At 53.8% G+C, this 14,178-nt stretch overlaps 6 protein-coding genes across 6 annotated transcripts; 3 read left to right on the plus strand and 3 right to left on the minus strand.

The window, feature by feature from the left end:
- Nucleotides 1-774: 774 nt before the first annotated feature.
- CGCA056_v005812 (LysM domain-containing protein) lies at nucleotides 775-2,882 on the minus strand (the record flags this gene model as incomplete). The annotated part of the gene is made up of 2 exons (XM_037321063.1): nucleotides 775-2,035; nucleotides 2,101-2,882. The coding sequence occupies 2 exons, from the start codon at nucleotides 2,880-2,882 to the stop codon at nucleotides 775-777; spliced, it is 2,043 nt and encodes a 680-aa protein (XP_037181868.1).
- An 885-nt stretch (nucleotides 2,883-3,767) lies between these two features.
- On the plus strand, nucleotides 3,768-4,745 carry CGCA056_v005813 (uncharacterized protein; the record flags this gene model as incomplete). Its single annotated transcript, XM_037321064.1, has 1 exon — nucleotides 3,768-4,745. The coding sequence occupies one exon, from the start codon at nucleotides 3,768-3,770 to the stop codon at nucleotides 4,743-4,745; it is 978 nt and encodes a 325-aa protein (XP_037181362.1).
- Nucleotides 4,746-5,055: 310 nt separating this feature from the next.
- KTXA-2 (Killer toxin subunits alpha/beta) lies at nucleotides 5,056-6,666 on the minus strand (the record flags this gene model as incomplete). The annotated part of the gene is made up of 2 exons (XM_037321065.1): nucleotides 5,056-6,460; nucleotides 6,548-6,666. The coding sequence occupies 2 exons, from the start codon at nucleotides 6,664-6,666 to the stop codon at nucleotides 5,056-5,058; spliced, it is 1,524 nt and encodes a 507-aa protein (XP_037181361.1).
- A 1,345-nt stretch (nucleotides 6,667-8,011) lies between these two features.
- Nucleotides 8,012-10,012, plus strand: Lipase 1 (Lipase 1; the record flags this gene model as incomplete). The annotated part of the gene is made up of 1 exon (XM_037321066.1): nucleotides 8,012-10,012. The coding sequence occupies one exon, from the start codon at nucleotides 8,012-8,014 to the stop codon at nucleotides 10,010-10,012; it is 2,001 nt and encodes a 666-aa protein (XP_037181360.1).
- Nucleotides 10,013-10,670: 658 nt separating this feature from the next.
- Nucleotides 10,671-11,834, plus strand: ORTH2 (E3 ubiquitin-protein ligase ORTHRUS 2; the record flags this gene model as incomplete). Its single annotated transcript, XM_037321067.1, has 2 exons — nucleotides 10,671-11,318; nucleotides 11,382-11,834. The coding sequence occupies 2 exons, from the start codon at nucleotides 10,671-10,673 to the stop codon at nucleotides 11,832-11,834; spliced, it is 1,101 nt and encodes a 366-aa protein (XP_037181865.1).
- A 412-nt stretch (nucleotides 11,835-12,246) lies between these two features.
- gsfR2-2 (Transcription factor gsfR2) lies at nucleotides 12,247-13,523 on the minus strand (the record flags this gene model as incomplete). Its single annotated transcript, XM_037321068.1, has 3 exons — nucleotides 12,247-12,932; nucleotides 12,985-13,408; nucleotides 13,467-13,523. 3 exons carry the CDS (start codon nucleotides 13,521-13,523, stop codon nucleotides 12,247-12,249), a joined length of 1,167 nt encoding a protein of 388 aa, XP_037181359.1.
- Nucleotides 13,524-14,178: the final 655 nt, after the last annotated feature.

Here is a 14,178-nt window from a genome sequence, read left to right on the forward strand (position 1 = left end):
CGCATCCAAGATCTCATTCATTTCACAGGTCTTGATTGTACTCATATTCATCCAAGCCTCCCCTGAAAACGACCATTAATAGCCCAGAAAGGTCTAGGCAAGAAGCTCACGATTGGCTCATCTCGTGTCTTGAAAATGTATGCAGATGCAAGGACGGATTACACCAGGAGTTCAGGGGTGTTTCCCAATCAAGCGGTGTTTTATCTGATCGTATTCTAGAGCTCTTCTGAAAACCAGCTACTCAATTCAATAATAGACCTCACCCGAAGGCTGGAAGTTTCCTTCTCTATTTGATAGTTTCAGTGGAAAAACTAGACGAGATGCTGTCAAATATCTCGATCTACTAGGAGTGAGGTGAAAAATGTTTCCAAGATGGTCAGTTGCTTCTCAGAAACAAAGGGAGACTCAAACAGATTTACGGAGATGGGCTTGCTTAACATGGGAGTCTCAGCTTCTATTAGAATGAGTCCAGGGCAATTGACCCCTTGTGCAGTTTGCAAACTTGACTCTTCCCATAGCTCATGTTCTAACCCAACTGTCTCCGTCTTTGTAGATTCTAGTGTACGGCATCAATGTTTGAAAGCCAGAGATTAATCAGAGCGAAGCCTTTACTTATTCTAGTAGTTAGTCTCCCGGTAATTACTTTCATGCCAAATAAGCGCCCCAAGGGAGTTGGTTAGGTTAACTTCTAAGCACAAGTAACAATAAGATGAAATTGATTCGATGCATATATACATAAAAATAAGAGCCTTAATAGTCTGTCTAGGACGAAGTTCAGGCCGGAGTAGGCACACCCGATGAGATCGTCGTCGGAGTCGACCCCGAGAGGCCGATGCAATACCACGTATCAGCCCACAGGTTGGTGCAATCGGTGCCGACCTGCGGGTTCCATGTGTAAAAGTCGCTGAGGGCGATGCCCGCATATGAAGCGATATCATAGCAGTACAGGGCAGCTGCATCGCTGCCGCGGAAGTAGAACCTGACACATCCGTCTACCATACCCGGCATGAACGGCGACGGCGTTGTCACGGCAGTGCTGGTCGTCGTCGAGGCGCCAGCAGACGATGTCGTAGACGAAGATGCAGACGCTGACGCTGAGTTTGAGGCAACCGTCGTGCTGGGTACAATGGTTTGGCCGGCCGAGATAGTAACAGTGCTGATGGGGGCGATGGTCTCCCACTCACTGGTACTGACACAAACGTAGTAGTCTACCTTCAGGCCAGCACAATCAGACCCGACGGCCGGGTTCCACGCGTGAAAGATAGTGGCGTTGGCAACGCCGCTGTCCTCGATAATGGTATCACACGTGTCGGATGGCGACACAAGCCAAAATTGAGTACAGCCAGACACGATACCCGTCTGAGTCGGCATGCTCGCGGGCACAGTTGTCGTCACGGCATTGGAGCGCGTCGTGGCCGTTCCTGGAACACTTACGCAGTAATACGTGTCCTGTTGGATGTTGGCGCATGACGACCCGACACTCGGGTTCCAGGAGATGAAGTCGGACTCGGAGAAGGTGCCGAACCATGCGGCGACGGTGGCGCAGTCGTCGTTGACCCGGGTGATATACCACTTCTCACAGGTGCTAATAGTTCCTGTTGCCGTGGGAGACGCTCCGCTCGTGACTGTGGGAGGCATAGGTACATCGCTCGCGGCCGCAAAGTTGGCAACGCAGTAGTAGTAGCCGGACCAGAGACCCAGGCAGTCACCGTTGAGGGCCGGGTTCCAGCTAAAGAATTGCTCCTCCGTGATGTAGTCGTATACATCGAGAACGGCCGTGCAAGTATCGTCTGCCTGGGCCTGGTAGTAGTTTTGGCAGCTGCTGGGGATGCCCGTCTGCTGCGGAGATGCGGTGTAGTTGGCAACAGCAGTGGCTACATAGCCAGGATAGGGTGTAGACGCCGGCGCGGTGAAGTTGGTCTGAGACGTGTACCACTCTATCCTCGAAGAGGTTTGGGACTGGATGCCGACGCAGATGTACCAGCCTGTATACAAGCCGCTGCAATCTTGTCCAATAGTAGGATTGTACTCGAGGCTTGAAAGCAAAGAGCATTAAGTCAGTCGCAGTTTGAGTCAGACGTCTAGAAGATTCAGACTTACAGTTGCTCGAGCGTCAGTCTGTTGCTGTAGTAGTTGACAACATCCTCACACGTCTGGCCTCCTGCTACCATGTGCCATGTATTGCAGTAACTCGGTTGACCAGACAGAGTCCGCTGTGGGGGCAGGGCCGTAGCTGTGTACGGCGCCGTGAGATTGAACGAAGTGACGGGATAGCGTGTCGAGTACGGAGTCGTTGTGGTGTTCACGCTCGTCCTTGTGCTGCTTGTAATAGCGGCAGTCGAAGTGACAGTTGCCGAGGAGGCACTGCTGGTCGTGGAGTCTTGGTTTTCGTTGATGCCGACACAGTAGCTGTAGTCTGGCCAGAAGTTGGTGGCGCAGTCAGTCGATACAGCAGGATTCCACTCGAAGAACTGATCAGCCGTAACGCTGTACTCCTGCTCTATGCTGTAGCACGAGTCTCCTGATACGACGGTGTGCCAGGCATCACAGTTGCTTGCGATGCCTTCCATTGTCGGGCCCGGGGCTCCGACCCTGACGCAGTATGAGTAGTCGGGCCAGAAGTTGGTACCGCAGTCGCTAGACACGGCCGGGTTCCACGCAAGAAATTCGGCCTCTGTGATGCCGTACTGCTGCTCAATGGAATAGCATGTGTCGCCAGAGACGACGGTGTGCCAACCGCTGCAGTCCCAGGCTATTCCGTCCATTGTGGCGCCGGATGGCGATGTGTCTTGGGCGAGGGCATGCTGATAGCCCACGGCGATGGCCAAAGCGGCAGCTGCCCGAACTCTGAGGCTCGGTATCATGTTGGATGGCGTATTCATGTCGACCGTGAAGCTAAAAGAGTGAACGCAGCCAGCCGTCGGTGAAAGAGTGAACAGAATTGAGTTGTCCGGTCGCCAGAGAACACACCAGAGAACTTTGAGTTCGGCGGGACGACACGGGTATCAGTTCGAACATCTGCAAGAGCTTCGAGGCACCATCTAGTGACAAAAGTTCTTTTCGTGAACGATGTTGCCGCGTATCTCCAGATGGTGGTCCTTCACATCCATACTGAAAGTAACATTAATCTCAAGCCTCTGGCGCGTTGTAGGATTCGGAAGGGCCGAATTTTCAGCAATCGGATGTGCAATATGGAACTATTGAACATCTGCATCGTGTGTGCCTGATGTGCAATTCTGCGCTTCTGCAGAGAATGTTTTGTCCCAAAGGATGAGGAATCTTACGACGGTATAGACTTGGCGATATCTCCGGCGAAGGAGCCGGGAAGGTGGGTGGGAAGCGGGGCATGTACCGGTACAAGACCGGGACCCCCTTGACCGATAGAGCCGGCCGCTATGGAGATTACGCGGAGAAGAGCGGGCTTTAAACGCGATGATGGCCCGGGGCGTCGAGGCTGCAGTCAGCAGGGGTTGTGTGAACAAGCAAGCAGGTGAATCCATCGGACGAACGTCTCCGGGTCGACACACAAGCTGCCGCCAGCTCACTTTACCTCACCTGGCCTCCCCTTCGTCTGCTTTCTGTGCAATATCTTGTCTTGACACCGTCGTCACATCAGTCTCTCTTTCAAACGGATTTTTTTCCTCTTCACGGAAACAATGGTGCCCCTTACGCTCGTTTTATCTCTTTTCTGCCTCCTGTTTGGCAGCCATGTGCTGGCTGGAAGTTCCATCTGGCAACCGGGGCTCGTCAGCAGAAGCAATAGCTCCATGCTGGACAAACGGTACTATTATGTTACCAGAGACCAATCATCGACGTCGCAAAGGCCGTGGCCCAACCGCGTGATTCGCTACTGCTTCGCGAAGGAAACGACAGCGGCGCAAAAGAGCACGCTGAAGAAATTTCTGAAGGATGCGCGCAAAATCTGGATCTCCAAAGGACTGGACAGCAACTTCAGAATCGAGGAGGTCAACGACAACGTGTGCACATCCGAGGCCACTGAAGTCCTGACGGTGCATTACCGCGAGGGTGTCCTGGCCACCACCGTTGGGTTCCCCAGCAGCACGATCGGGGGGGTTGGCCCACAAATGTTTCTCAGCGACAGCACTGACATCGGCATGCTGGATGTCGTTGGCAACTTTGCTCACGAACTTGGTCATGCCTGGGGACTTTATCACGAACACCAAAATCCCAAGTTCTGGGCGGGTGTTGCTGGCGCCGACGGTGGCGAAGTCTTCGGCCCCAACAACCCGGGAGGCTGGAACTGTGACAACCTCAAGGACTACTACACGGCTGCGAATGGTGGTCTTCGCCTCCAGACCGGTGGAGGCGGATTTCGAGATATTACAATCCAACAGTTGTGCAGTAATTGGCAAATTGCCAAGAATAACGGGTTCAGCGCCAGTGAATACCTGCCTATGCCAGGAGTCGGCACCCCGCACTCTAACGGCCACGGCGAGAACGACGTCGACTGGCAGTCTATCATGATCTACCCCTCGGGTGCCGGAGGCAACTCAAATGGCCAATCCACACCTGAGAACGACAATCGAGATGCTATCTTGATGAAGCCGGACGGCAGCAGAATCCCCATCAACTTAGCGCCCAGCAGCTTGGACATCGCCGCCTTGAACACCATGTACGCCAACGTTGAAGGAACCAAACTCGACCTTCTCAATTCCTTAACCAATTTCAAGAAGGTGTACAAAACCAGCCAGTCTGGTCCCTCTGGCGGCTCGGGGTGCTTGTGATCATGGTCGGTTGCCGAATGGCATTAGTGTATATACTTAAGCTTCGTAGATTGACTACCAATCTTTCTTTCCACGTCAATCTGTTCAGATCTTCAACACGCGAAACAAGTGTCGTTGAATCATATTACAAGGCCTGATGGCATTCACAATCATTCATGTGACAACACAGAGGCACCTTGAGGACACGTCCATTTCGAATAGAATATTAAGTAGGGATGAACAGAATCAATTGAAGATGTCAACAGCTTTGACTGAGGGTAGACTACAGGACGCAAAAAGAGCACGCCGGTTGACCTCCCAGCCCAGACGCCTAGCTACTCGCATCCGTGACGTTGCCGGAGATGTCCTCCAACGTGGTCCCGAAGCAGGCCGAGATCGCCGGAGGGTCGTCGAGTATGATGGTTGTCTCCCTGCCAGTTTCCGACAGGCTTTTGATCAGAGTGCCATCGTCAAGATCGACGGCCCAGATCATGACGCCTCCCAGACATCTTTGGTTGGCGTAGTCCACTTTCATTTTCAGTGTCTCGGTATCATCCCATGAGACCCACTGATTCGAGTCCCAGGTGACAATTTGCACGCCAGCCACGGGGTCTAAAGTCATGGTCGCGCCGTCCTCGATGATCTGCATGATTTCATGGGCAGACAAGACGCCAGCAGTCCCAGTGCAAGCTCCGCCGTTGCCACCTTCTGAGAACTCACATCCCGCGGCCATGCAGCTCGGGTCCTTCATGGTGAAGGAGCGGCCGTAGAAGCCGAGACCAAGGTTGACACGGCTCGGGTTGATATTGTTTCGCCAGAGAAGCTTGAGAGCCTCCTCAATCTCGGTCAAGTTGGTGTGAGCGTGGGCGTAAGGACCCAAAGATTCAATGGTTGAGTCCCAGACACCGTGAATGTCATAAGTCATGACGTTGAAGAAGTCGACATGGGGCTCCAAGTTGATAATGTCGAAGCCTTTAAGGTACCAGTATGACGCAGGTAGCGTCATGGACAAGCCCTTTGGCGTGCCCAGGTTATTCAAGCGGTTGCGCAGACGTGAGATGAAGTTGACAAAGTTGTCAAAGTCGGCTTCTATACCACCACGGTCTTCGGCCACAGGGTATTCCCAGTCGATGTCGACACCATCATAGTTATAGGTGGACATGAAGGTGACCAAGCTCTCAAAGAACTCATCCTGAGCACTCTCGCTCGCGGCCAAATCCGAAAAGGTCGTCCGCCACGCGCCCGGGTCGTTCATGGCCCACCCGCCGATGGCGAGCCAGACCTGCAGCTCAGGTTGCGTTGTTTTCAGGGTGGAGACAGAGCCGTATAGGCTGCCCGTGGTGTCGTCCATGGGTTCCAGACGGAAGGTCTCCGGATTGATCAGCGAGAATGAGTAGAACAAGTGAGTATAATAACCCTTGGGAATCTCTTCTGGGGTCATCGTGCCGCAGGAGCGTTGCGAGTTCCATCCCTCATAGTAGCCGATGGTACGGCCATTGGAGCTGCCGGCCGCGATATCACACTGCGGCGAGGACACGACCTCACCGCCGCAGAATCCGGGATCGGTGCCACAGAAGCCATACTTACTGCAACATACGTTCAAGGGGCAGGCAGTGGCGTTGGACCACTCGATGCCCCAGCCCGGATCGCACTCAGACTTGTAGTGGCACGTCGATGTGCACCCGTCGCCGCAGAAGTCTGGGCCCAGGCCGCAAACTCCATTTCCCTCCTCATCTCTGCGGGCATGTGTGTCAGTCCAGCTTGTTTGAGGGCAGAGGAGATTCGATACTCGCTCAGTGAGGGGTAGTTGAGGGTCGACTTACAAGGGCCCGCAGCAGCCAATATCGCAGCCTTTGGTGGCAGTGCATACGTAGTCATCGTCACCTTCATCCTGTCTTTTGGCTAACTTTCCAGTTCTATGGAAACGCACTTGTCTGGCCATGGCTGCCGTATGATTTCTGTCAATGATGGCTTGGGCGATACCTGGAGCCAAGACCAAGCACGCTAGGGCGAGCCGTCGAAGGGAGCAACTCAAAGCCATGGTTGACGAAGTAGGACAAAAGAGTGGCATTCGCTTTCTTCGTTTGCAGGAGAGAAGAGAAGGACGTAGATGGCGGAATCTGGTTGAATCGAAGAGAGAGAGGAACGGGGGAAAGGGGTTCTCGCCGGTGCTCTCAACTTGGGCAAGGATTAAGATCATTCCATGGTACGCATCAGAAAGTGCTCTTGTCGCCAGAAACTGCCAGGTATCCATCAAATTTCCCTATCTTTGTCGTGAGCTGTTGGTGATTCCAGGGGCAGGTGGTCATGCTCGCGGCTTGTAGGATCCTACCCCTGCTCGACATTTGAATGCGAGCTTGTATCGGTACTGTTGCCCATAACCTTGGTCGACGGACCTGCATATTAAGAATCCCCCACAGAAGCTTATCTGAGGTAAGCGCCAAGGCTTGTTTTGGGATTTCCACCGCAGTTGTGGTGAACCCTTACAAAAGACCCTTTCGTTAACGTGGTGTGATGGCCGAATTGGCACACCTATCCTTGGGGCATGCTTTTGATCCCGGCTAGACACCACGTGGGTGCACAATCCTATGATCGGTGCCTGACTACGGATAAAATTAAGAATTGTGGCTTTCCGGTCAGCCCTAGCTTCCTACGGCAATGCGTAAACGACAAGATGGAGGTAAGCCGATGCCATAATGATGTGCCGGCGACCGGGGCGCGGCCCGAAGTGCTCTCCTCGGCTCGAGCGGCCAACGAGCGGGCGGCGCATTCTTCAACGCCAAGAACATCACGCGCAACGGCAGTCGACATAATGTGGTCGGTGTTGCATTAGGCAGCCAGATAGCCATGAGTTCGAATGATTGTGGTGGCAAAGCGCCGAGATGAACCATCACACAGATCCTGGCTTTGGGATCCTTCGGGAGGAGGGATACCAAAGTCCCGAACCACGACCGCCGACCCGCCCCCGACGTTCCGGTCGGAATATCACCGGCATCAGGTCTGGATAACATTGCTTGGACTGATACTGTGAATGTGAAGTTGGTTTTCCATTTCCCGTACCTATCCCTCTCGCAGCCTGCCGTAGCTCAAGTTTGGGAGTTCACTTCCATAGCCGCCCTCGCGCCCTCGCGCGACTCCCGTCCTTTAGGCATTCTGTTTCTGAGATCACCTGTGACTCTACCTCACTCTTTTCAAACATCGTTTTACTCGTTCCAAGCCCTGACTGCAGAGACACCCGCTCACTTTTGCTCTGCCTCCTCGCTTGTACGTGCTTCTTTACTACAGCCATGCGGATCGCGCTCCTCTTGGTTGCCCATGCTTTCGGGCTAGCTCTGGTGGAGGCCTATGTTGTGCCCTTCTCTCAAGCCAGCAACGCATCAACATCTTTCCTCGCTCCAAAGAGACAGAAGAAACGTAGCCTTGGCAAGCGCGATGACAGCCCCAGCGACTATGGCTGGATCAAGCGGTGGGCCGCCGTAGGCGATAGTTACACGGCGGGCATAGGTTCAGGCAAGCCTCTCGGCAACCCCATCTTAGACGACCCGGAGAACACCAATTGGTACTGCTCCCGCTACGACACAGCCTGGCCGATGATCGTCAATGACGCCCTAGGCCCCAGCGTCGAGAACTTCCAATTTGTGGGATGCAGCGGCGACAGAACGGGCGGCATCTACAACCAGATCAAGGCTCTCGAAGGCGATCTGGACTTGGTCATGTTGACAGCCGGAGGCAACGACCTTTGCCTCGCCAAGCTGATCGAGAAGTGCGTCTTGGTGCCCAGCGGCGACTCTTCCTGCGACAGCGTCATCGCGATCGCCCAATCAAACATGGAGTCCATCCTCAAAGGCAACATGAAGCAGTTGATGGCGGCTCTGGATGAGAAGATGAACGACGACGGCGTCGTCATCTACAATGGCTACGCTCAATTCTTCAACACCGAGACGGAAGACTGCCAAAACCAGCCCTGGGCGTATGCCACGCTCTGGCCGGGCAATTCGGGCCTGACCATTGAGCGCCGCAACACCTTCAACGACTTTGTGGTTCAGATCAACAATATCATCAGGACTGTCGTTGAAGAGACCTCCAGCAATTCTGACTATAAGTGGAAGATCGGCTTCTCAAACTGGGACCCGTGGGTGTACGACGGTGTTCAGGGCCAGATGTGCGATCCGGACGGATCAGGCGATTACCCCGACCCTGAGCAGCCCGACCTGCAATTCTTCAAGCCCGACACCAGCGTCAGCGACGACGACGTAGACCTCAAACGCAGGTGGGAAGAGTATGGACCTCTGGCCGAGACCAGGCGGGCTGCCCTAGCTGAAGTCGCCCGTCGCAACCTTGAAACTGAACTATACAACTCACTTCTATTCAACTCGGCAAATCCTGGCGCCGAGGTCAAGCACAAACTGGACCGCCGAAACCCCTCGCCTCCGGGATGCCCCGGAGACACGGACGACGAGATCCAGCCCCCGTCCATCGGACTGCCGGACTGGGTCGGCAAGAACTTCCACCCCAATGAGCTGGGTCACTACACCATCGCTTCCTTCGCTTTACAGACTCTCGTGGACACGCGTGCTGCCGTTCTGGACATTGAAGCCCCCTCATGCGAGGCGCAGGACAAGTTCACATGCTGGCAACATAATGGAGACGGGTCCAAGGCCTACGCATCAGGCGACCGACTCAACGAGGACTACAAGGACTTCTGTGATAGTGTGACTCGTCCCACAGGCCAGTCTGGGTGGAGCTACGCGAAGACATACCACAAGGGCACGCCTGACGAGACCGGCTTTCTGCTCTCCATCGCCGAGGGGAGCACCAACTACGACAAGCAGGAGTGTCTTGACAAGATGTGGGCCGTCATCAACAACTGCGACGGCAACGACCCGGAAAACCCCATGAACTGGAAGTTCGGCGGCGAGTACGTCCATGGCGACTACACATACCAGGTCAACCCCCAGAAAGACAACCGCCATTGGCCGGTCCCCAAGGAGGCCGGCGGCGACTGCAAGGGCTGGTACCATGGCTACTGGAGCAGCTATGTCATGCACGGCTACGGCTGGGCGAGCCATGATTTCGGTCAGAAGACGCTGATGAAGGAGGCTAAGGACTGCATCGGTGGTGGCCTGTCGATGTGGAGGTTTGAATATTTCGACGAGCCGGACGATGACGGCAATGAGTGGAAGGCCGACTTTAACACTCCTATCTGGGTCAGAGCGCGATGCTTTGGCAATAATAAAGCTCAATTCGCCGCTGGGGGGTTCACACATGGTTGTGGTGGAAATGACTAAGATGAAGTGCGATTTTATTGTGTAATTACACCCGAATAGTGTGGTGTTGTCTTGACGACTTCAACGGCAATGCATACCTGGTTGAACGATTAATATCTCACATCATAATAAACTGAACCGTGCCTCATAAATTCAGTCTTCCCAAGAAGCATAATCGCCTTTGTGCATGTAACTGCCTCGTCCCCGAGTCCACCCCGAGTCCATCTCGCCTTCGCCGGTGCTTTGGACCCACAACTCCGCTCCGGGTCCGAGTGTTCATGGTATCACAGCCCCGACGACATAATCAGGACCTCCCTTTTTGTGCCTCAAAACAATAGCCTAAAGCGGTTGAGCCCTAGTTGGTGCCTCGCGGCCTGGTCTCTGCCCTCAACACCTTTGGAAATTCCTTCCCTCCTGAACTTTCTTTCGGGCTTTTCTCCTGCTTCACAGCTATCACAACCTCACACAAACTCCAACTTTTGTGATTTGGTCAACAAGCACTTCCGACTTGAGGGAAAACATTTCTTTCATCACAACCAATCGGCTACTGTCTAGTGAGTGGATATTTACGTTTCTTTCTGCCTCCAAAGAACTTTACTGACAAGGGGGATAGAACAGCGATTGACGACGCTTCAGCAACGCCCCGAAGACCCTCGAAGCAACAGTCTGAGATCCAAAAATGGCCCCATCTGCCTCGAAGCTTATCGGCGGTACCGGCGCTGGTGGTGGTACCTCCGGCGGCCCCAAGGTTCCCGGTCCCGGCGGAAAGAACGAGCTGTCCACCTACCTGTTCAAACTCAAGAACACCATCGCCCGCATCGGCATGATGTCCCGAATCAACAAGTCCACTGACAATCCTTCCGTCATCCTGCTCAAGAGGGAGATCTACGACTTCTTCAACTACTTGGAGGATTGCCAGGATTACTACGACATGAGCATCACCGCCATCCAGGCTAAGCGCCATGGAGACTTGGCCGCTCGCCTCCTCTCCATTTCCGACGGAGAGTCCCCCGAGAAGCAGCGTCTCTTCACCGCCGGTGACAAGTCTCGTGCTCTCAGTCTCCGTCAGTGGATCGATGACAGCGTTCGTGCTAAAAGAATCGTCGATGAGAAGACCGTCAATGAGGAGACCCACGATGAGATTCCCAAGACCACTTCCGTCATCACCTTCACTGACAACATTCCACGTCCCCCCGCCAACCATCCTATCTGGGGAGTTGACGGCATCATGCACGGCCTGACCATAATTGGCATTAATATCCGCTTCAATCCGGACTACAAGCACTCGCGTCGCCAATCCAAGAAGTACGGACACAACGGTCTCGAGGTCGGGGCCTAGTATCCCCGCCAGCTTTCTGCTGTGTTCCATGGCGCCCATGGACAATCCCAGGCCGGCATCCACGGCAATATCACCCGCGGCGCCTACAGTATTGTGATCTCGCCAACCTCGGACTCTACGGACATTGACAATGGCGACGTCGTCTGGTATTCCGGCTCGGGCTCCGAAAAGCACCAAGATGTTGAGAAGGTTCCCGACCGAACTATGGGCACCAAGGCCCTTGTCGCCAGTCTTGCTACTGGAAACATGGTCCGAGTCATCCGCGCTGCCGCCGGAAAGGGCAAGCAAATGCTCTTCAAGTATGCCCCCAAGGTCGGCTTTCGCTACGATGGCCTCTACCAAGTTAAGCTCGCTACTACCTCGGTCAATAAGCATGGAGGTCGTATCGAGCAATTCAAGCTCGTTCGGTGCGAGGATCAGGATCAGCCCGGCCTGGATGAACTCCGATGCATTCCCAGCCCCGGCCAGCAAGATGCCCACGCGAAGATCTTTGAGAAGTGGTGAGCGAGGGACATTGAGGGTTCGGTTTGCATACCACCGACAGAAGATCTTGGGAAAGATTGATTGGTCTTTTGATTTTGATCGTTGAGTATGCGTGACAAACACAAAGTGCTCAGGAAAGCCCAGGGAGAGACAATTAGCTAGCTTTACGAGAAGAACGAGACTTGCATTCCATCTTCCTTTCCATTTGATGTAAACGACTGTCCTCGACTGCTGTGTAAGTCTCCGTGGGCTTGCTGGATCACCTGCCCTCGCCCAAGCCTCCCTGCCGAGTGGCATTCAATTACATATGGTAGAGGTGGGTGTTTCTTGAGGGACTACGTACCTCAAGTGGCGCCAACATAAGAACAGGATATAGTCTACTTTGCTTTCCCAAAGTCAAGATTCCGTGGAGGTTAACTCAAATGCATTTCTATCACAGTGTACCGCCTCGATTATAGAACCACAGCCTCGTATCATCTATGCCGAGAGCTCCTACCAGTAGCATCCTGCCAAACAAGTCAACATCATCCGCGGAAGCATCCCTCAACGCCTCATTGAAGGACTGTTGATTAATCACAAAGTGCTTCTTCTCTCTCCAAGCAATGGCAAAGTCGACAACATTCGGGGCGCCCCAGAGGTGAGCTGACATGGTCCATGACTGGCAGAAGATGTACCTGTCCGAACACCCATTGGGCGGTTCTCTCCCTATCAGCATCTGGTGTGTGATGAGAAAGAAGCACGTGAAGAAGATCGTGCGATGAGCTGACTCCTGCCAGATCCATTCTTGCCAGGACTCCTTGGTGGGACAGAACGACTGGTCCTCTGCTGGACCTGTCGTTGCTTGAGATGATTCCCATTTGACGAAAGGAAGCAGGGCGAGCATCGCGGGCTCGAGGGCCGTGAGGCTTTGCTGGGCTGAAGCCCGCATGGGAATGTCGCCATCGAAGATGCGGATGATTTGGTAAAGGAGCATAGCATGCAGGCGCGCGAGGGCCTCAAGCCTGCCTTTGGGCGGCGGGGCGGCGAGGACCTCATGTGCCCTGGCTTGAATAGTACGCAGGATCATGGCGGCGTTGTAGTGGTTCTTCGCAGCATATAAAGCACAGCACGCCTGTGCATCTGGCGATTATATTGTTGGTAGGGCTCCATGACTACTCGCGAAGCAACATACCTTGCATCTCCCTTGGCATGTAGGCTTTGTATAAGTAGGGATGTGACCATGGGGTCTGGTTTTCAGACACCATAGAGGAAGGCACTTTCTTGATGACGTCGAGAGCATACTGGATCCGGCTTGCTATCATCTCCTCCAGAGAGGTTTGCGGGTGGTGGCGAGAGGGCACCAACATTTGGTCGGGCTTGGGTGTAAGTGCCATCGGCAGGGATAATGCTCCATCTAAGAGAGCGTCGGTATTGATCAAATCCTCGAACCCAACATCGAAGTTGACATCTTCCAAGTCCTCTAGATCCAGCGGAAGAAGGTGTGGGCCCTGTGACCACGACACAAGAGAATTATCCGTACAAGCGTCCAGAATGGCGGGAACAGGGGTCGCAGCGGCGGGAGTCGGGTCGCTTTCCGGCAGAGGTGATCCAAAGCTCTGCGGAGTATGGTGTGCTGCCGATGACTTCGATCTGGCGGAAGGCGGACTTGGATACACGCAGTCGATTTTCCGCCGCGAACAACGCAAGCACGAGGGTTGGCCGTGGTCGCATCGTCGCTTGGCTTTCGTGCAAGCTACGCATGTTTTCCGCCGCGGAGGCGGGTTGGCCCGCTCGAAGAATGAGTTTGACATTTGACAGTCTGATATGCGGAGATTTCTCGTCTGATATTTCGAAACCTTGAATGAATAAGATTCGCAATGTCAGTGTGAAGGGTAAATGGTAGAGATGCAGCTGAATGTGGGCGGCGATGCTGCAGGCAGGGAGATGGGGTGCTTCAGGGGATTTGCAGCGCTGAAGAAGCGCTGAGCAGGTCATCTTTGTGCTGTTTGTCCGCCAACTTAGTCATCTGGCGGGATTCCGCCATCATTTTCCACCACCAAGACTTTCATCCTTCATCCTTCGACCGACTTCTTTGTCACCCCGCACCAACTTCTTCCCGGCAACCCGTACATTTCAACTTGATGGTTGTATTCGGTGACATGGAATCTACACCGTTAAGTATAGTATTAGAAGTAGTACGTGATAATGACAATGGCGGCGGCGGCGATAACGGTAGTGACGACCACTAATGACGACGGTGATGGACGACGAAGAAGTCAACGACAATAACAGCAGTAGCAATAACAAAAATACACAGCAAACATGGCGATATTAAAGTAGAGTATATTTCTATAGGAAAAATGACTGATCCAGCACAGAAAAAATA

Source organism: Colletotrichum aenigma (genome assembly GCF_013390185.1).
Source record: "Colletotrichum aenigma strain Cg56 chromosome Unknown KSG_Cg56_contig03, whole genome shotgun sequence".
Lineage (NCBI taxonomy): Eukaryota > Fungi > Ascomycota > Sordariomycetes > Glomerellales > Glomerellaceae > Colletotrichum > Colletotrichum aenigma.